The sequence below is a fragment of the Hemicordylus capensis genome, chromosome 4, assembly GCF_027244095.1.
Source record: "Hemicordylus capensis ecotype Gifberg chromosome 4, rHemCap1.1.pri, whole genome shotgun sequence".
Classification (NCBI taxonomy): Eukaryota; Metazoa; Chordata; class Lepidosauria; order Squamata; family Cordylidae; genus Hemicordylus; species Hemicordylus capensis.
Window position 1 is genome coordinate 206,234,022 of NC_069660.1, and position 21,231 is coordinate 206,255,252.

General features: G+C 43.7%; 1 protein-coding gene across 7 annotated transcripts in view; it reads left to right on the plus strand.

Annotated features, from left to right (window-relative positions):
* The window catches only part of EXOC2 (exocyst complex component 2), a 298,803-nt gene that overhangs the window by 233,035 nt on the left and 44,537 nt on the right, over positions 1 to 21,231 (plus strand). For all 7 annotated transcript variants that reach the window (XM_053243824.1, XM_053243825.1, XM_053243828.1 and 4 more), the window contains 5 exons: positions 5,207 to 5,266; positions 6,791 to 6,852; positions 7,917 to 7,983; positions 8,802 to 8,918; positions 18,002 to 18,143. In XM_053243824.1, the coding sequence (XP_053099799.1) occupies positions 5,207 to 5,266; positions 6,791 to 6,852; positions 7,917 to 7,983; positions 8,802 to 8,918; positions 18,002 to 18,143 (448 nt within the window). The remainder of the gene's footprint in view (positions 1 to 5,206; positions 5,267 to 6,790; positions 6,853 to 7,916; positions 7,984 to 8,801; positions 8,919 to 18,001; positions 18,144 to 21,231) is intronic.

Below are 21,231 nucleotides of genomic sequence, written 5' to 3' on the forward strand. Positions count from 1 at the left end.
CCCCCATCAAGGAAAAGGAGAAATCGCCCAGTCCCAATGCACAAAACAAGCATCTTTGAGAAACAGAACTGCCCACTGTCACCTCTGCACTCCTCCCCATTCCAACCACCAGGGGCATTAACATCTTGGCAAGCGAGCAATAACACCAGCCTCGCAATTCCATCCCTTCTGCCAGTTCACGATTCCATGAGATGGGCATGCCATGCCCCTGCATGGTACCGCATAACATTAGACCGCTGGGACCTGAAGATCATATCATTGGGATATGCCATCAAGTTCAAAACAACCCCATACCTTTTAGGAATGAAGTTCACTCAACCATCCCTGTCATTACAGGAGAAAGTGAAGGAGTTGTTGGAAAAGGGTGCATTCACCCCTGTGGAGTGGGCGCACAGATGGGAAGATTTTTACTCCTGTTATTTTCAGATCCCAAAGAGGGATGATGGGATCTGTCCCATCATGGACTTATGCTTCCTGAACAAGCTTGTCCATGTAATAAAATTTTGCATGATAGTTTTGTGGGAGATCCTACCTCTTTTCTCTCAAGAGAATTGGCTTGCAATGCTGGGTCTGAAAGACATGTATTTTCATATCAGAATGAGGGAACAACACAGGAAGTATTTAAGATTTACCATAGGTGAACAAGTGTACCAATGCAAGGTCTTACCTTTCGGACTATCTACCACCCCAAGGGTGTTTACCAAATGTATGGCTGTTGTGCATCTGAGGATGCAGGGTATTAGACGATTGACTCCTGACCTCAAAAGATCGAGAGTTACTTTCTCAGACACAAAATGTTTTAAATTTCCTCCAAGGCTTGGTGATTCAAGTTAATTGGAAAAAATCCCATCTAAAACTGGTGTGTATCATCAACTACACTGGAACAATCTTGAATACAGAGACCAAGAAGGCTTACTTACTGAAAAAATGATACAGGTGTATCAGGGACCTGATCCACAAATTCTGACAATGTCCGTACAGCCAACTCAACTCATCCAACGGCTCTTGGGCCTCATGGCATCCTGCAACACAGTGGTACATTATTCACGTTTGAAGATGCGAAAGCTACAACTTTGGTTTCTATCAGTTTTCCGTCCAAATTTAGTCTGCACAAGCATCTAGAAATTCCAGTTCAGATACTACACTCCCTTCATGTTTGTCAAATGACCAGAATCTCTTAGATGGGGTTACTTTTCAGACAATGACTCCCTCTATTTGGTTGATGACGGACACATGTCTACTGAGTTGGGATGTCCACTGCGAGAACCATCGAATTCAAGGCAAGTGGACACCACAGCAAACTCAGTTTCACATCAGCTTCTTGGAGTTGCTAGCCATCTTCCAAGTAATGAAGACCTTCCTACACCTTCTACAAGGCAAAGTTGTGCAGGTGTAGTTGGACAATACCATTGCCCTGGCTTACATCATCCGTCAAGGTGAAACAGTGTCATGGACCCTGTACACTCTCAGTCTCCAACTGTGGCACCAATGCATCAGGCATCAGGTTTACCCGATAGCTGTCCACATAAAAGGCCTAGGCAACATCCTAGTGGACAATCTGAGTTGCATGTTTGTGCATAGTCATGTGCACGGACCGGTTCGGAGGCCATTCTAAAGGCCTTCAGACCGGTCCGGCACGGGGTGGTTTTGGTTCGGGTGGGTGGTTCTAAAAAGAATAGGGGGGGGGGCTTTACTCACCCCTTCCAAGAAAGTCCGTATTCTATGTATTAATCGGGCGGCAGGGTGCCGCCCGCTTCAATCTCCGGCGCGGGCTCCTTTTTGTAAACAATCGGGCGGCAGGGTCGCTCCCAGTCCCTGCCGCCCGCCCTCCTCAACTTTAAACTTCAAGCCGAGCAGGCCTCCCTCGGCTGGCAGCCGCCCCCTGTAGCTATAAGGGGGTTCCCCCCTCCCCGCCGCCCCCTTCTTGAAAGATGGTCCCCCATTACCAGGGGACGGCAGGAGAACTCCCTGCCGTCCCCTTCCCCCTTGCCGGCTGGGCTGCAACTGGCTTCTAGGAAGCCTTTCGCGCGCCTGCGCGAAAGGCTTCCTAGAAGCCAGTTGCAGCCCAGCCGGCAAGGCAAGCGGACGGCAAGGAGCTCTCCCGCCGCCCGCTCGCTAAAGTAAAGTAAAGTAGCGAGCGGGCGGCGGGAGAGCTCCCTGCCGTCCGCTTGCCTTGCCGGCTGGGCTGCAACTGGCTTCCTAGAAGCCAGTTGCAGCCCAGCCGGCAAGGGGGAAGGGGACGGCAGGGAGTTCTCCTGCCGTCCCCTGGTAATGGGGGACCATCTTTCAAGAAGGGGGCGGCGGGGAGGGGGGAACCCCCTGATACCTACAGGGGGCGGCCGCCAGCCGAGGGAGGCCTGCTCGGCTTGAAGTTTAAAGTTGAGGAGGGCGGGCGGCAGGGACTGGGAGCGACCCTGCCGCCCGATTGTTTACAAAAAGGAGCCCGCGCCGGAGATTGAAGCGGGCGGCACCCTGCCGCCCGATTAATACATAGAATACGGACTTTCTTGGAAGGGGTGAGTAAAGCCCCCCCCATTCTTTTTAGAACCCCCCACCCCAGTGCCGGACCGGTTCCGTGCACACCCCTATTTGTGCAACAGCAGCAACATGAATGGGAGATCAAAATGGAATATATTGCTCCCCTCTTCAACACCTGGATGAGCCTGTTCACAACTTAAGAAAACACAAAGTGCATCGGTTTTTGTTCAAGGGCGGGTCATGACCCACAATCACTGGGGGACACCTTTCAGGTGGGCTGGTCTTGGGAGATGCCGTACATATTCCCACCTTGCTCATTGATCAGCCACATGGTGGCCCATCTCTTGACTACTCCAACATCCTGCATTCTAGAGACTCTATGGTGGCCAAAGCAACCATGGTTTCCACAGGTACTCAAACTATCAAAAAACTAGTACTAGAGATTGCCACAAGAACTAGATCTTTTGACACAAGACAGTGGTCATATCCTACACTCAGACATGTTCTCACTCTGTCTGATGGCATGGTGAATCGACTTCTGAGTAACATATTACTCAACAGTAAGAAGCCTTCCACCAGGTGTAACTGCTTTGGCAGATGGCTGCGTTTTTAAGTCCTATGCCAGGGCACAAGGTTTTCACTCTAAACAAGCTACCATTAAGGACGTACTCCTCTATTTTACTACCTTGAAAACACAGGGTTTAGCTAATGTGTCCCTTAAAATTCATTTGGCGGCACTTTCTTCCAAACATCCAAGCTGTGGTGGTAAGACTCTTTTCTCTCACCCAGAAAGCAGAACCTTTCTAAAAGGCCTCATGAATGTATACCCATGTATTCATACTCCTGTAGAACCATGGAACATATCCTTGGTTCTCTCAGCATTGACCCAGAGCCAGTTTGAAACAATGGGTACTACTTCCATCAACTTCGAAACTTCAAAAATGGCCCTCCTACTGGCCATAACTACAACAAAGCGGATTAGTGAACTGACATTTTTGAGGATTGACTCCCCATACACCAGGATTTATCCTGATAGATCATGCGTTTGGATCTTGACTTTATACCCAAGGTGGTATCTGAATTTCACCTTAATCAAGATATTGTTCTCCTCACATTCTTCGGGGGTCCTTCAACACCTTTGCGACATGCAATGCACTTTTTGGATGTGTGCGGGGCTCTTCCATATTACCTGGACCATACTAAAGACTTTAGGTCCACCAAGCACATTTTTGTAGCATGCAGTGTTCCTAATAAAGGCACCTGCATCTCCAGACAAAGAATGTCCAAGTGGCTAGTTGAGCTCATTATGCTGGCCTACAAGACACAGGATGTGAAACCACCTGAAGCAATTAAGGCCTAGTCTACCCGTACCTATGCTTCATCAGCTGCACACATCAGCTGCACACTCAGGGGTAACCTTCATGGGCATCTGTAAAGCAGCAACTTGGTCCACTGAGTTATCTTTCATCCAGCATTGTGCCATAGATTTGCGCTCTGGTGCTGAGGCAAGCTTTAAAGCAGGTGTTACAATAGCTGCTACTCCATTGGGAGCTAGCTAAAGACCCATTCTTATGGATCTTGACAGCTCTCAATCCAGATAAACAGGTTGATCACCTGTAACTATTGATCTGGTAGAGATCCATCGACATCCATAAGACTGTCCTGAACCAACCTCTGCAGTAGTGTTCCGCCATGTGCATACTGAGTGTGCATGCTATTCTCCTCCAATGATTAACTCACCTGACTCCGGATGATCATTCTCCACAGCCAAGAACTGAGGAACATGGCACCAGCCCGCCTTTAAATAGCATGCTGTAGGTGTGGAGGCGGGGCTCGGTCGCCATGACGAGCTGCAGCATTCTACCGCAAGGGTCCTGTACAGGTGCAGAACCCATTCTTATGGATGTCGATGGATCTTTACCAGATCAATAGTTGCAGGTGAGCAACCTGTTTTTCTGCTCTAAGCCTGTTGCCTCCATGTTCTTTGTAAATATGTTTGTTTTCCCATCTTCAGTGATTTTTCTGTTAAATCTAAATGTTTAAATTTGAATTTTATACTTCGTATTTGTTAAAATCTACATCCCTTCTGAAACAGGTTGGCACAGTATCTCTCCAGTGGCTGTTGCTGGTGTCCACCTTTATGTTTCTTTTAAATTGTGAGCGGTGGAGATAGGAAGCTGCCTTATACAAAGTCAGACCATTGATTTGGCCGTGGCTCTCCAGGGTTCCAGACAGGAGTCCTTCCCAGCTCTACCTGGAGATGCTAGGGACTGGACCTGGGGTTGACCTTCCAAGCAGATATTCTTATCACTGAGCTACAGCCCCATCCCCTAAGGGGAATTTCTTAGAGCAGGTAATGCTCACATGCAGTCACCTATCCAAATGCAAACCAAGGTGAGCTCTGTTTAGCAAAGGGGGCCACTCATGCTTGCTGCCACAAGACCAGCCAACCTCCTCATTTACTTTAAAACCAGCTTTGAGAACTTTTGTTGTTGTTGAAAAGCAGCATATAAAGATACTAATAATCATTCCAGAAAATCAGCAAGAGAAATTCAGAGCAACTCGTGTAAAGCAGCTCCCATTCCTTATACTCCCTGATCTGCTGTATCGCAGGATCACTGCAAGCTGGCTCTGCCATACCATAGCCATAATATGTCGGGACCAAATGTGGAGTGGAACTGTTTTGCTCCTTAATCTTACTCCTGTGTTGTGATTATTTCTTTTTCAGGTTTTTCAGCAACCTAAAATACAGGAAGACATGTGCCAGCTGAGCATTAACATCATGCAGGTAATACAAAGCAGTTTGTGGTTAATGTGTACTTGAGACGTGATTGTTGAGAGCATTCGCTTCCCATACAATTAGGATGTAGTTTTTAACTGAAAAAGAGTTTAGAAGAAGCAAGCTTGCTGAAGACCATTCAGGAGACAATGCTAAGTGCTTACACTTTAAAGTCAAAAAAGATTATTTGCAGGAATATTTCAAACAAAGGCAAAACCTAATTAGTGGGCTCCTTGTTTTTCCCACATAATTTGTCCCAGAATGTATCATAGGAAGCTACCCATACTTATACTGTCCATAGAGTCCATACCCCTCCCTGATTAGTGTTCTGTTGCCGCTTTTTTTAGCATGAAAGTTAGTACCTAATTAAATAGATAACTAATTCTAAAACTTTTTGTTTTATTTTTAATGGACAGGCATCCTCAAATTGGCCATTGCCCAGCTACTGCTACTCTGCTACTACTGGCATTGCTTTTTCTTGATAGCTCTAGCTCCTTTTGAATGCAACAGTGGTTTTTCTGCAAGCAAACACACACACACACACATTCTTACTTTTCACCCTAATAAAGTAATTGGTGGGGTACTCAAGGTATCCAGTGGATCTCCATTTTTTCAAAAGAAATCGCCTAACACAGAGTTTCTTAACCTTGGGCCCCCAGATGTTGTTGAACTACAACTCCCATCATCCTCAGCCACAAAGGCTATGTCTGGGGATGATGGGAGTTGTAGTCCAACAACATCTGGGGCCCAGGTTTAACAAACCCTGACCTAACAAACAATCTTAGAGGAGGAAATGTGTCTGAACAGGAACGTGAGAAAAGACGTACTTGGAGACAATGAGGTCAGTCTTCCATATTACCTTTCCAAACGTGTGTTCCCAGAAGTGAATATGGGGACGGAGAGGGCCTTTGTAAGAGAGAACTGGCAAAAAGAAGGGGTGCTTGAGCCCTCCTACTAATTACCCTGTACAAATGCCCCTCCCCAGGCCATTTCCCTGCAACCACCTGACTTCTGATTTGTGATGAAACAGCCTGGAGTGCATTGCAAGGGAAAGACTAAGCAATCCCCACTGCTTGCTGATTTTTCCCTTCAAGTGCCCCTGCCCCCACATCTGACTTTGAAGGGAAATCTGGAGTTGGGGAAGCCCATATTGTCCTTGTAATATGTCCTTACGGACAAACCAAAGCAAACATGAACTGCAACAAAGGGGCATTGGTATAGACACACTTAATTTAAAAGTGTGTGGATTTCTCTATCATAGACAATATTCAGCTCAAGTGTGGAGAAAGGCAATTCTGCTTTTGAAAACTGAAAATGTGTAGGTTGTTCAGTTCAAAATCTTGAAACAGGTAATAGATATAATTCAAATAAAAGTTCAAATAAAATCCATGTTTCTAGAATGAAGGGGGAAATATTCTATGACGATTAAAAGATTTGTAAAGGAAAATGTGGTTAAAAGGGGTTTTTTAAAATAATATTACTAACAGTTAAATGATGTGGTTAAATACAGAGATCTTTTTCTGTTTGCCAAAGGTGTTCATCGATTGCCTGGAACAACTGAGTACCAAGCCTGATAGTGATGTAGATACTACACAGTAAGTGAAATAATTCGGTGATATTCTTCTTGTTTCAGGTGGTATTTCACAGTTCTGCAAATGACCAGTTTTATTACTAGGTGATGTGTGTACAAAGACTAGAATACTTTTCTTACATGAGCCAGGAGCTGGTCACTGAGGGAAATCATATGAGGCAGGGTACCCTCATTACCTGTCAACTGCCAGTCTGAACACAGCACTAAATATCTGATTAGCTTGCTTTTTTTTTTTTTTTTTTAGCATGTTGCTACTTCCAGTTTTTGGGTTTATCTAGTGCTGGTTTTTGTAATTTGAGTTTCTTTTGTTTCTGAACAAAAGATCTTGAAATGTTATGAACATACATCGGCTCATAGGAAGCTGCCTTATACTGAGTCAGACTATTGGTCTGTCTAGCTCAGTATTGCCTATACAGACTGGCAATGGTTTATTCAAGGTTGCAGGCAGGAGTCTCTCTCAGCCCTCTCTCTTCCCAGAGCAGCCCCATCCCCTAAGGCAGGGTTTCTTAACTTTTGGCCCCCAGATGTTGTTGAACTACAACTTCCATCATCCCCAGACATGGCCTTTGTGGCTGAGGATGGTGGGAGTTATAGTCCAACAACTTCTGGGGGCCCAGGGTTAAGGAACCCTGCCATAAGGGAAGTATCTCACATGTAGTCTCCCATTCAAATGCAAACCAGGGCAGACCCTGCTTAACAAAGGGGACAATTCATGCTTTCTACAAGACCATCTCTCCTCTTGTTGTTGACCTTGTCTCAGTTTGTTCATGAGCCAGTGATTTGGGAGGATTCATGAGTGTTTCAGCCATGCTTCAGAACCCTACAAACAATATCTAAGTATATATCCATAGCTAAATGGGTTTAATAGTTATTTCTTCTTCCCAATAGTTTTGTGAAAGTGGCTAGGAATTCCTAGTAGAGAATCTCGGCACCCAAGCCAAACTGTATTTCCCAGATTCTTAGAGAAAAGCTGTGAGCAGTTAAATTGACATGAAACCAGTTTAATTGTATAATGTTTAGAGATAAACCACCAATGCTTTATCAGTAACTTGTTTCAAAACGTCTCAGTGTTTCAGCAGATGTTTCATCACCAGATTTATTTGGAAGCATCCACGAAGACTCCAGTTTGCCTTTAGTAAGTGTTGCTAACTTTTTAAAGAAAAGTAATGAAATGAGATTAAACATCTCATTAAAAGCTGCATATGTTTAGCCTGGAAGTTTTCCACACCTGGCTTTTAGTTGGCATCTCCTCCAGAATGGAGTGGTGTGTTCACATATCCACCAGATTTACCCCAAAGTCCTTGTGATCTATCAGAAAGCACTTCACACACAATTCAGGTTTTTCATTGCACATTAGAGTGTAGCCTGATTTATTTCCAGGACAAAAAAACCCACTTTTTGTGTGGTTTGCGGGGGGCAAAACCTCAGTAAAGCCTGCTTCTGGGTGACGCCCTGGAAAAGACTAAAGGGAGATATAATAGCAGTCCTCAAATATCTGAAGTGCTGTCACATAGAAGAAGGAGTGGACTTGTTCTCTGTTGTTCCTGAGGGGAAGGACTAGAACTAATGGGTTGAAATTACAAGGGAGAAGATTTAGGTTAAGCACCAAGAAAATGTTCCTAACTGTAAGAGCTGCACAACAGTGGAACAATCTGCCTCCTTCACTGGAGGCTTTCAAATGGAGGCTGGACAGCATTGATGCTGTAGCAGTTTCCTTCATTGGACCACTAGAAGACATCCAAGGTCCCTTCCAACTCTAAGATTCTCTAATCGAAGACATTTGGTAATATGAATTAGAGTCTGGTCAGAAGGGAGCATGGTGACTTATATTTCAATCTAAAGAGCAGCACATTTTTTTTCTGAATTTGCTGAACTGTTTAATTGACTTCTGAAGCAAAATTCAATCTTGTATCATGAATGTATTTTCTTCCATTAAAATCTTCCTTGATTTAGGAACGGAGGCTTCTGATTGTTCTTAGTAACTGCTGCTATCTAGAACGTCACACCTTCCTAAACTTAGCTGAGCACTTTGAGAAACATGGTTTCCAAGGAGTTGAAAAAATCACTCAAGTAAGCATTTGTTCCAGATTGGGTTTGAATTTTCAATAGCTAACTAAAATAGGTCATAAATGAAACCAGTGCAACTGAAAGGAAATTTAGTTTGCAATCAGCACCCCATTTACCCTTAGTCAGGTTATTGTCTACATATTTGCAAAATAATTTGTATATTCTACAGACTTGTAAAGAGTACCAAGACCACCCGATCCTTACATGCTCAACATTCCATGAAAGCAGTGTTGAAGCTTACTTTTAGATCAGTATGCCTAAGATGGTAGGCCTTCAAAAAGTACATTTCAAACCTTTGTGGCTTGATAGTGGCTGATGTGCAGAGTGTGGTGGAATTTATATATATATATATAGATATATATAGATATATAGATATATAGATATATGGAAAAGGTATATTTGTTTATAATTTTTTAAAACTTGTATCATGTTATCAAGATATTTGGAGCCTTAAGTCAGGTTCTCGCATTTGAGGCTAAAAAGTTCAGAATTTAAAATATTGTGGAGTAAGTCCTGCTTTTAGTTTGGAATCTGTCTTTTCTTTCTTTCTTCCTTCCTTCCTTCCTTCCTTCTTTCTTTCTTTCTTTCTTTCTTTCTTTCTTTCTTTCTTTCTTTCTTTCTTTCTTTCTAAGTAGATTAACAAAAGAATTGTCTTGCTGGACCAGATCAAAGATTAATCCCATCCAGCACTCAGTCTTTGGTAACTGGATGCCATGGGAAGTTCAAGCAGTATATAATGAGGAACAGCCGCCTACTGTTTATCCTCAACACCTGCTAATCAGAAGTATACTTGTTCTGTGCAAGGAGATTACAGGCAGCATCCACTGTTCTCAAGTAAAATTGTTTTGCTTTTACAACAATTTCTCTGCCACACTCTATTGCCACCATTGTCACCTAAAATTATGTTCCCGAGGGCAGCTAATAATAATTACTATTTTCTAGGAAAAAGCTGCAGCTTCCTAAGCCTTTCATTGTAGGGAAAAGTCTGCTTTCATGATCAATGTTTTATCAGATTCCCATTTGGGGGGGAAATAATCAGTGTGTGTATCAAACATTTTTCTTGAGATTATTTAAAATATTTTAAAATTAAATGTAATGCTTACAGGTAACCGCTCTAATTCAAACTAGATAGGGTATAGTTTTGCTTTGTGTTCTTCTTTACAAATAATGAAAATGTCAGGAGTGGATGGAAGAGATATGTCCTGACTTTTTGTAAATAAAGATGTTAATTTGATCATCAGAAATATTCTGACTTCTTAGGACTATGTTTTCAGTTTCTTTCCAGAAATGTGTGGCCCTTTGCACAGTCAGCACATTACACATACCATTTTCCAGGATACAGTGAACACAGCTCTAAGCAGCTGCTTTTATGGTAGTGATATTTAAGTAAATTTAGGCCTAGCCCTTCATATGCTTCAGCTGCACACTTTGCCACTTACCTTGGGTGAGGTAGCAGTCTCTCCCTGGCAAGCAGCCAAGTAGCAAAGCACACCTGCCCATTCATCCCTTTGTGACACTACCCACTACTCACTTGTGCTACCACAGCATTTTTATTTTTATTTTTTGGTCATGATACTTTAAAGTTAAAACCAGCTAGAGAAATACTGCGTAGCACAATGGCAGTTGAACTCTGTCTTCTAGTCTAGATCCTGGTACAAGTTAAGCTATTGTGAGGTGACATATTTGTTAATAAAATTAAGGTGGAGATAGAAATAGGCAAAGTCCTAATGTTACCTGGGAGACCCCAGTTACCACAAACCAGACAGACAAGGATGATTGAAGGAAGCAATAGTCACCATTTATTGAACCAAAACCAGCGCTGGTGGCTCTTTCCTGTGCCTCGTGGCCTACCAGGAAAGACGCGCCAAATACCCAGTGCCTTGGGGTTTTATACCTTGGCATTGTTACACAGCTGGGCGTCCCCCATTCAGCCCGAGGGACCAATTAATTCATTACATTTACACATGTGTTTGCCTTGAGGCTGGACTTTGCCCTAAGTTTCGGTTCTTCAGCAGACAGATAAGCAAATTAAGAGAAGATTCTTTCACATTCTAAGAAGCAGGGCAGTTTGGAATAAGCCGATCATTCGATGCCTATGCTAATGAAGTTTGCAACACCCGTACCCTCTTCCCCCACCCTGTCTGTCCTTGGCAGATAAGTAACTCAGCAAGGAATTTTCCATTCCACACTTGCAAACTCTATTAACCATTTCTTGACCAGTGCAAACCTGAGTTCTGTCTCACTCTTTTCGCAAAGACACTTTCCCATTCCATGAGAACAAAGTAATTACAAAGCAGCTTTCAGAAAAGGCATTTCCCCCTCATTCCACATTTCCCCCCTTAGAAGCCATTTTATGGCTTCTCTTCCTGAGGTACATAGCCATTATATGGGGAGCAGTTTCTTTTCTTACTATCGCTGAGATAGTGGATTGCAAAGCACTGGTTATACATAGTATTATGCAGGGCAACAGTAGCAGTATTAACACAACAATAGGAAAGATCATAAACGCAGATTTCAACCAGTTTAGATCCAGTGAGCCAATTCCATAAGTCCCAGTCTGTCACACTGCCGATCCTCTGAAGGCTCCCCTTCCTTTCACTTGACCACTGCTTTGGTCTGTAACAGAAAGACATCCCTCTCGGGAGAGACAGTTCAAGGCAATCCTGCTTATGCTAGAAATAAAAGACAGATGCATGTTTTACCAATTTCCCTCCCCTGGGTAGGGACAACATGCTGAAACTGAGTTCCTGAGTAGCCCAATACAATAATTAAACCTGAGGCTATTTTCAATTTGATCTTTTGGCATTTTCTTTCCAATTTATGTTTTTGTTTTCCTGCTTGCCCTCTTTTCTCCCCCCGAAGTCCAAAACAGAAGATAATGTCCTCATTTACTTCACCTGATGAGCAATCCTGAGCAGGAGGCAAAAACAATGAAAATCAAAAAGAGAAAATAATAATGTTCACATCCATACCCCCTTGTGGGTTTGTTGACTGTAAAGGCATTAAAATCCGACAGGTCAAACAGTCTTGTCTCTCGAGAGGCCACAACATAAGCTCCAGTGCTCGAATATCCAGCTGTTTCTCCAAAAAGTCCAGAGCGGTGTACTGCATAAGTCTGCTCTTTCACAACAACCCTTCGAAGCAGGCCAGGCCGTTTAAATAGCTGGCCCAGTGTCACCCAGCAGTGTGGTCGAATGAGGATTCAGACTCAGGTCTCCCTGGTCCTAGTCCACCACTCTAACCACTACGTTGGCTGCCTACATACTTACAGACTTCTGTCAGGGCAATCAATCTCCATCCAGTGTATCTGACTTCATGATTCGTCAGTGACATCTGGCCTTTGGGATTTTAACTGCCCCCATCTAAGCCACGTGTAGGTAGTGTTCCAGCTCTCCATCTTCAGCCTCATCACTAGCAAGCTTGGTAGGGCAACAATATCCTCAGAAAAACCTATAAAAGAAACAGTCCTTGCCCCCCAAGAAAAATACTATACCTATTGAAACAGGATCAAAACCCCTTACGTGAGGTCCAGTGTCTCATGAAACAAACAGGCTTCCTAGTTAAAAGATAGCATCAAGAAAAATGTCCATAGTTTCACCGAGGAGTGAAGCCTGTGATAAACACAGTCATTATCCAATCTCTAGTCAGGAGCTGTGAAAACAGGGTACGGATTGTACGACAACACACAAACTTGATTCCTATTAAACTGGGAGGTTTTCCAGATAACATGCAAACCAGTCTTGTGGAACTCCCTTCCACTTGCAGGAGTGGCAAAACAAAATTCCTTTCACCAAATCTCATGTCTGGGATCTGGAATTTCAAGATCCAGTTGCTGTGAAGGCAAAGCAGGGCTGGCGGTGGGACGAATTTATAAATTTTGAAGCCTCAGACCCATTGATAATAGTTTACAGCAAAATCAATTAGCAGAAACATTTCATACATATTACAAAAATATAAAACAATAACTGCATTTGACTATCTGACTTAAAATCTCTTTTCCTTCTTACCCACAATGACAAGTTGCTGTTCAGAGATCTTCCTTTTCACTCAATATTGGGAGTGAGGAGACTACACTCCAGTCATAATTTAGCATTTGCATGTTGGAAACACTTTTCCATGTACAGTCTATACAAAAACAACTGAAACAGAGTTAGAGGAATCTAAGAGCCCCCTCTTTTTAGTCAAGCAATTTCATTACAGCCATAGGCCATACAGAAAATGTAAAGAAAATTAAAAGTATACATTAATACAGAACTTTTCTCCAAGCTCCCTTTAGCTCAAGAAAGTATTACAAGTTTGTAATAAGGAAATCACCATAAGCCAATACTACAGTATAAAATCACATTTGGCAAAAACAATTGCATCTGAATGACAAGGACACACACAATCAGACATTTGGGAGAATGGAGTGGACAGAACTCGCCCTTTCTTCAGCATATATATACAACCTAGCCTCTATATAGCAAATTACCAAAACACTCTGACATATATGACAAAAAAAACACCCATCAGCAAAACAAATAGGCAGAAAGGCAGAATACCCTCTGCATTTTATCAAAACGTGGAATTTCACACAAAGCCTAATAGAAACAGAACTGAACAGAAATAAAGTTCTCAGGAACAGAATCTTCACAGAAGCATCTCTGGACACCCATAGAAACATACACACATATACACACCCACAGCTCCCCTGAAATTAGCATCAGTCACAGTTAACATTTAAACAAACATTTTTGATGGAAAACAGGGAAGTTCACATTTTAAATATCATTTTAAAAACACAACAAAATAAACAGCTACATATTTCAAACTGCATTTAAACAAAATAAACTGTGATATAACATTTAAGTCTGTTTAGGGCTTAACCCATGAGCAAGTTAACCAGTCAAGCGGAACAAAGAAACCCCAAGAAAACACAGTCACTAGCAAACTGGTCTATAAATCAACATTCTTTTCATTCCGTTGAAAACTTCCCTTTTGTCAACACCCCGGGTTGGTGTGAGCAGATGCAGGGACTTGGTGAACTGTTCCTGCCCTGGGAAATCAGTAAGTCAATTTGGATATACTCAATTAGGCCTGCCTCTACTACCTGAGCCCCAAGGAGCATAACGGGCTCCTATCCTGGCACATGTCACGTAACGTGCACAAGCTTTTTTCCCCTAAGTAGACATGTTGCAGACATGTAGGGATTCCTGCAGTAGCCTTGCGGGGCCATTTCTTCCCCTGTGGGTGGACTGATGGTAGTGTTCTACCAAAGTGTGTCCCAACCCTCTGGGCATTGCCTGCCTGCTGTCTGGCTGAAAGGACCAGCCCTGGTCCCTGGCTGGTGACTCAGCCATCCTGGTTTCATCCTCTGGGTGTTCTGGGTGCTGTGAGTCCCAGAGATCTGTGAGTGTGGACAACAGGATCCCCTGTCGGACTGGATCTGCTTGCAGACCCTCAGCCACTCTTTGGGCTGCCTGGTCAGCCCTCCTGTTGCCTTGTGCCTTCCTGCCATCCCCCCTTTGGTAGCCCCTGCAGTGCATAACAGCCACTTGCTGGGTACACCAAACAACCTTGGGCAGGCAGAAGATCTCCTTACTGTGTCTCATCTTCTGGCCCCCTGTGCTGATGGTAACCGGTTTGTCCTCGCCCTCCTTGGGGAGGCCAGGCTGACAAAGTCTCCTGGCTCCTGCCTCTCGGGGGCCCCTGTGATGGTGGTCTTCCAACACCTGTCCCTGTGGCATCCTTCTGCCAGACTTGTTGTGACCACCGACCTCCCAGGCAGGAGTTTCCGGTTTCTCGTGGGGCACTCCTTCCCTTCCCTGTGACCCTCCTCTCTATCCTGACCTGTTCCTTCTCCTGCTCAACTTACCCATGCCTTCTGAAGTGGTGGCCGCCAAAAGTTAACCTTTTGTCTCTGGCCATGAGCCTTTCCTTGGGCATTCTCTGCCCAAGCCTACTGGAAGGCTCCCGGCTTCGTCCTGCGCTATCAGGACTTTGGTGGCCTCCGGTTTCCCGTCCCACCACGCCTTCCACTTCCTTTCTATCTCCTCTCCCCTATCTGCTGCTTTCCTTCTCTGCTCTCCTACAACCCTGCTTCTCCACCTTCTGTCTGTCCCTCCTTGTCCTACAACCACCCAAACACTACCTTCCTGGCTTCACAACAAGCAACTCCAAACAACATGCCAAACCTTCAGTACTTCACACTTTTCCTTTTCCTTTCCTTAAACCAGCCTCTTTCCATCTGCCTTTCAACAATTAACCAGCCTTTACATCACATGCACCAAATAAACCTCCGGAAACGTCTCTACCTCTCTGCACCTTTCCAAGTGAATCTGTGCCAATCTCCTGCAACTTGCACTTCTCCTCTTGAGATTTACCTCCATCTCTGCTGGGCAAATGGTCCCAGCCTGCTTGCCTGGGCCTCTGCCCTCATGGCTACTCAGAGGGTTGCCTGTTGCTTGCAACAGCTCCTGAGCCATGGGGGAGGGCATTTGGTCTCAGGGACCAACCTGGTACCTATGTAGGGGTTTAGCCTGGGTCCCCTGTACTATATTCCACACCTTCTGGGTTACTAACATCTTCAGTTGGCCAGGATCATGATGATCCCATAATCTCCTGCCTTACTGATTTCTGAGTTGGGGGAGAGAGCCAACTGCCTCCTTCCTACCGTGTTCCTAATTCCCACTGGCCTTGGGGATACGGAACCCCAAGTGCTTCACACGGTCCTGGCAGGCTTGGGCCTCTGGCTCTCGGGACTCTTGTAGCCTGAAGTCCCTCAGAGCCCCCCCAAGCCTGGCTTGAAGCTCTTCAGCATCGACCCTTCCCCTCCCATTGTTTTCCCAGAGGCGTGCTCTCTTACACTCTGAACAAACAGACAAGTGGGGGGGGGGAACGGACTGCGGGTAAGGGATCCACGCAGTGAGGCACAAAAGGATTTTAGACAGACAAATTCACACTTCGCACCTCCAGTTTCCGCTCTCCTCCCGTCGCCGGGACAGAAAACGTACTCAGGAGTCCCGCCTCTGCCAGTGCAGGGCCACACTCGGGGTGGGTTTCCCCCTTTGGGGTCCCCCTCTGCACTCACCAAACTTTCAAACTGCACACATTCACACCAACTCCTCCCTTGTTCCTCCTCACAGAGCCTGTCCTGCTTTTAGGCAGTGCCCTCTGCCCACAGCGGCTCTTAACCTAGGGTGGGCTATTCCCTTGGTCTCCTACCCGTCCCGGGACTCCCAATACTTCACCTGTCCGGACCCCTTGCGTTGGTGTGCCTCGTTCCGCGCCCGTCTTCGGTGGACTTGGGAGTCTGGGTCTCACACCGCGGGGGTCAAAACCTTCCTTCTTACAATGGGAGAAGTGGCGCCGAAGGGTTGCTCTCCCACGACGTGAGAAAGGGACCCCCAAGTAGCCACCGATGGGCAGGTAAATCACCAGCAGACCATCCGAGTCACGGCACCAGTTTATGTTACCTGGGAGACCCCAGTTACCACAAACCAGACAGACAAGGATGATTGAAGGAAGCAATAGTCACCATTTATTGAACCAAAACCAGCGCTGGTGGCTCTTTCCTGTGCCTCGTGGCCTACCAGGAAAGACGCGCCAAATACCCAGTGCCTTGGGGTTTTATACCTTGGCATTGTTACACAGCTGGGCGTCCCCCATTCAGCCCGAGGGACCAATTAATTCATTACATTTACACATGTGTTTGCCTTGAGGCTGGACTTTGCCCTAAGTTTCGGTTCTTCAGCAGACAGATAAGCAAATTAAGAGAAGATTCTTTCACATTCTAAGAAGCAGGGCAGTTTGGAATAAGCCGATCATTCGATGCCTATGCTAATGAAGTTTGCAACACCCGTACCCTCTTCCCCCACCCTGTCTGTCCTTGGCAGATAAGTAACTCAGCAAGGAATTTTCCATTCCACACTTGCAAACTCTATTAACCATTTCTTGACCAGTGCAAACCTGAGTTCTGTCTCACTCTTTTCGCAAAGACACTTTCCCATTCCATGAGAACAAAGTAATTACAAAGCAGCTTTCAGAAAAGGCATTTCCCCCTCATTCCACACTAAGAATGGGGGTTTGATATAATTTGCATTTTATCTTTACTTTTATTTTTAACTGTTGGCTTATAAAGGAAATGTTTATCATTTAGGAGTTGGGACTTGACATTATATTGTATAAGCAGCTGTGGTCATATCACTTTGTGTTTAACTTACTTTCTATATCTTTTACCACCACTTTGCCTGCACTGGGTAAAAATGACTTCCTGTTTGGTGGGGTTATTTTTAGTCTTTCTTTTTTTTTGCGGGTCTGTTCCATTGGAGGTCGGGGGAAAGTTCATTCCAATTTTTGGTTCAGTTTGATTTCCTGGCCGCACTGACTGCCATGCAGAGCAAGGAAGCGCCTGTGCAGCAAGAGGAGCAAACTAAGAGCACTCCCAGACTAACTGCACCAGTGCACCAGGGATGGGGCAATTTTTGACAGCCTCTCTTCCACAGGAAGTCCTCTCTGCCACTTAAAAATATGTCCTCAAGACTTACACAGCCCTCAGGAACAAATTTTAGGGTGGCACAAAGGGCTTCCTGGGGAAGAAAGGAAGTTAAAAATTGCCCCATCCCTGATTCAGTGGTGCAGTTAGTCTTGGATGACTATTAGTTTGCTCCTATCATTGCATTGGTGCTTCCTTCTATGCATATCAGCCACTATCTGTTAAACTGATTGATAGATCATATCATCACTCTAACTCGTGAGATTCTACCATCTTTCTATAGCCTATCAGATATAGAGGAAAACCCATATTCAGATCCCTGCTGAGCCCTGATGCTCAGGTGATCTTCACCTCTCATCCTAACCTCTCCTTCACAGGGTTGTAGTGAGGATAAAATGGTATAATCATGTACTCATCCCTAAGCTCCTTGGGGAAAAGGCAGGATATAAATGTAATGAATAAATATAGCCTAATAGACTGTATATAAATTTTATTTCCCAAGCATATATTGTTTTATATTCTAAAGGTGTTTAATGCCTGACGGCTTAGAGGAAAGAACACATAATTCATTTCTTTTAATGTTGTAAATAATAAATATTCATTTTTGTTTTAGGTTAGCATGGACTCGTTAAAGGAGCTTGATCAACGGCTGTTTGAAATGTATATTGAACTAAAGGCTGACCCCATAGTAGGCTCCTTGGAACCTGGCATTTATGCAGGTTATTTTGATTGGAAAGACTGTCTTGCTCCAACAGGTAGGTATCTTTACAACCTCTGAAAATGTTCTAGTAGAAGCAGATATGACTTACATTTTTAAACAGTATTCTATACCATTAAACTCTTATTTTCTTTCTGTGTTTCCCTCTCCTCCCATTTAACAAGTATTATTTAAAGCTTCTTCCAATAGTAGTTCTATTGTATAATTTTTCAAATGTCCCAAATAATTATAGCATCTTCTATCAGTACTAATCTTTCTCAATAGTTGTTTTTGTTATCTGCCTTCATTTCTCATACACTTTTGAATGGTTATGAAAGATAGTCCTGCCACTTTATGTAATATGGGATTTGTTAAAATCGGTTCACTTGTGTATGAGACCAGAATGCCATTGTGTAAGAAAATGTGTGGGAATTGCACTGTAGCAGTTGTTCAACCCCATCCCTAGAAGATTGGTATAAATGCATTTATGTATAAAATACATACTGGGTATCTTTTTTCAATATGCAGCTTTTAAAAACTGTTATTTATCAAAGTATATGATTAATAAGAGCATTATCTGTGCCTAGCCAGGCAGAGCTGGCTTTTGTGTAAAATTTGACAATTTATAGGATCTTCAAAATGTGCTATTTATTGCACCATATACCATTTTTGCCTAATCAAATGTAGAGATCTGCCAGCACTTCTTCTTGCTGTCACTCTGTGGCAGCAGGGAGCAGGAAAACACAAAGCAGGAACATTATGGTATGCTAGTATCATATGTTCCCATTAAGCTGGCCTTGCTTTTGCCATAAGCTGTGGAGCAGAATGTTACAATGCATAAGTGCATGCTGCAGATTGCTACATTATGAATCTTAGTCCAGATTTTCTCTCTTCTTCACTCCCTCAAAGATGATCCAACTTTGTACTACTTTATATAGTATCGTGAAAATGAGTTTTCTAGAGAGCCCGGTAAATATTCATTTCCTTGCTCAACATATGTTGTCCAGCATTATTATTTTTTAAGACTTGCCAAACGTTGACTGGAGTGTAGAATGATTAACATCACATTATGTTGTTTCCATTCTGCTGTATTCTGAATCTAGGTAGATTCCAATGAAGATTTTATATGTACAAGAGATAAAAATTAGGGGTGAGGGCCCAAAGGACTGTTCAGGGATTTCTGGATTTTACAGGCTTCTGCTTTTTGTCTTGATCCCTTACATCCCCCCAAAGACTGCTCTTGAAAGTCAGGGGACTATATATCATGGCATGGTGGGTTGTTGTTACAGGTAAAAATTAGTGAAGCCTGCTTTAAGTGTTTATACAAAAGACTCTTTAGACAACGCTAACTATACTTTGCGTCTCCATTCTATACCAGTTTTCCACACCCATTCATATCAAATATGGTCACTGTTACATAGGTCCAGTTTTGCAAAAATTTGGGCTGTACTGAACTCAAATGGCTGTGATTGGCCTGGTAAAGAAGTGTGCCATGTATGGTCTGATTAATACATTCATATGCATCAACTGATTACTTGGTGCTTGATGGTTTGTAGGAAATGTGTGAATTGGCCTATATGATATAAGTGTTCTAATTGTGGCAGGTCAGTCACATATACAAGTTAACACTTATTGCTGGAGTCCTAGCAATAATCAAGGATGATGACTGGTCATATGACTGCTGGTCACAAAGGTCAAGTGATGGTAAAGGAAATAGCACACACCAACACCAGGCAAGAGACTCTGCATATATGTGTTTATATACCAATGCAAGAAGCCTCCAAGCCAAGATGGACAAGCTGATGTGCATAGTTGCTAATAAAAACATAGATATCATGGGCATAATGGAAACCTGATGGATTGGTGGGAACCAGTGGGACACTGTTATTCCTGTGTACAAACTCTACAGAAAAGATGGAAAGGGGAGGATTGGGGTTGGAGTAGCACTATATATTAAAGAAGGGATAGATTCCAACAAGCTAGAAAACCTGGGAGCACCAAAGTCCTCCACAGAATCGTTATGGGTGACAGTACAAGGACTGAAAGGAAATGTGCTACTGGGGATGTGCTATCGCCCTCCAGACCAAAACACTGAGAGTGACTGGGAGTTGGAGAAACAAATCAGAGAGGTGTCAGAGAGACTGCACTATAATACTGGATGACTTCAATTACCCTCACATAGACTGGGAAAACTTACGTTCAGGTATTGACAGAGAGGCCAGATTTCTAGACATGCTAAATGATTGTGCCTTAGAACAGTTGGTCACGAAACTAACTAGAGACAAGTCAACCTTGGATTTAATCCTGAGTGGTGCCCAGGACCTGGTGCGAGATGTCAGAGTTGTAGAAACATTGGGGAACAGTGACCATAGTGTGATCTAATTCAGCTTATATGCGAGTGAAGCACCACCAAGAAAGTTCAACACAGATGTGTTGGACTTCAGAAGAGGAAACTTCTCAAAAATGAGGGGATTGGTAAAAAGGAATCTGAAAGGGAAAGTTGGGAGGGTCAAATAAGAAAGCATGGAACTTATTCAAAACCACAGTAATAGAAGCTCAGTTGGGATGTATTCCAAGAAGGGGAAAGGCGCCACCAAGTTCAGGACAACACTAGCATGGCCAGTGTGGTGTAGTGGTTAGAGTGTTGGACTAGGACCAACACTTAGGGACATCAAAGTTCAAATCCCCATTCAACCATAAAACTCACTGGATGACTCTGGGCCAGTCATGTATCTCTCAGCCTAACCTACTTCATAGGGTTGTTGTGAGGGAAAACAACCATGTGCACTGCTCTGGGATCCTTGGAGGGAGAGCGGGGTAGAAATGTAAAAATTAATAAATTAATAAGTAAAATAACAAGTAGAGTCAGGGAAGCTATAAAAAGGAAGGAGACTTCCTTCAGAAAATAGAAGTGCTGCCCAAATGAAGAAAACAGAAAGGAATATAAACTCTGGCAAAAGAAATGCAAGGAGACAATAAGGGATGCAGAAAGAAGGTTTTGGGAGCATATAGCTAGAAGTGTCAAGGGGAACAACAAAAACTTCTTTGAATATATCAGAAGTAGAAAATCTGCCAGGGAGGTGGTTGGACCCTTACAGTAAGTAAGTATACAGTGTACTGTGCTTGATTGGCCAGCAAACTCGCCT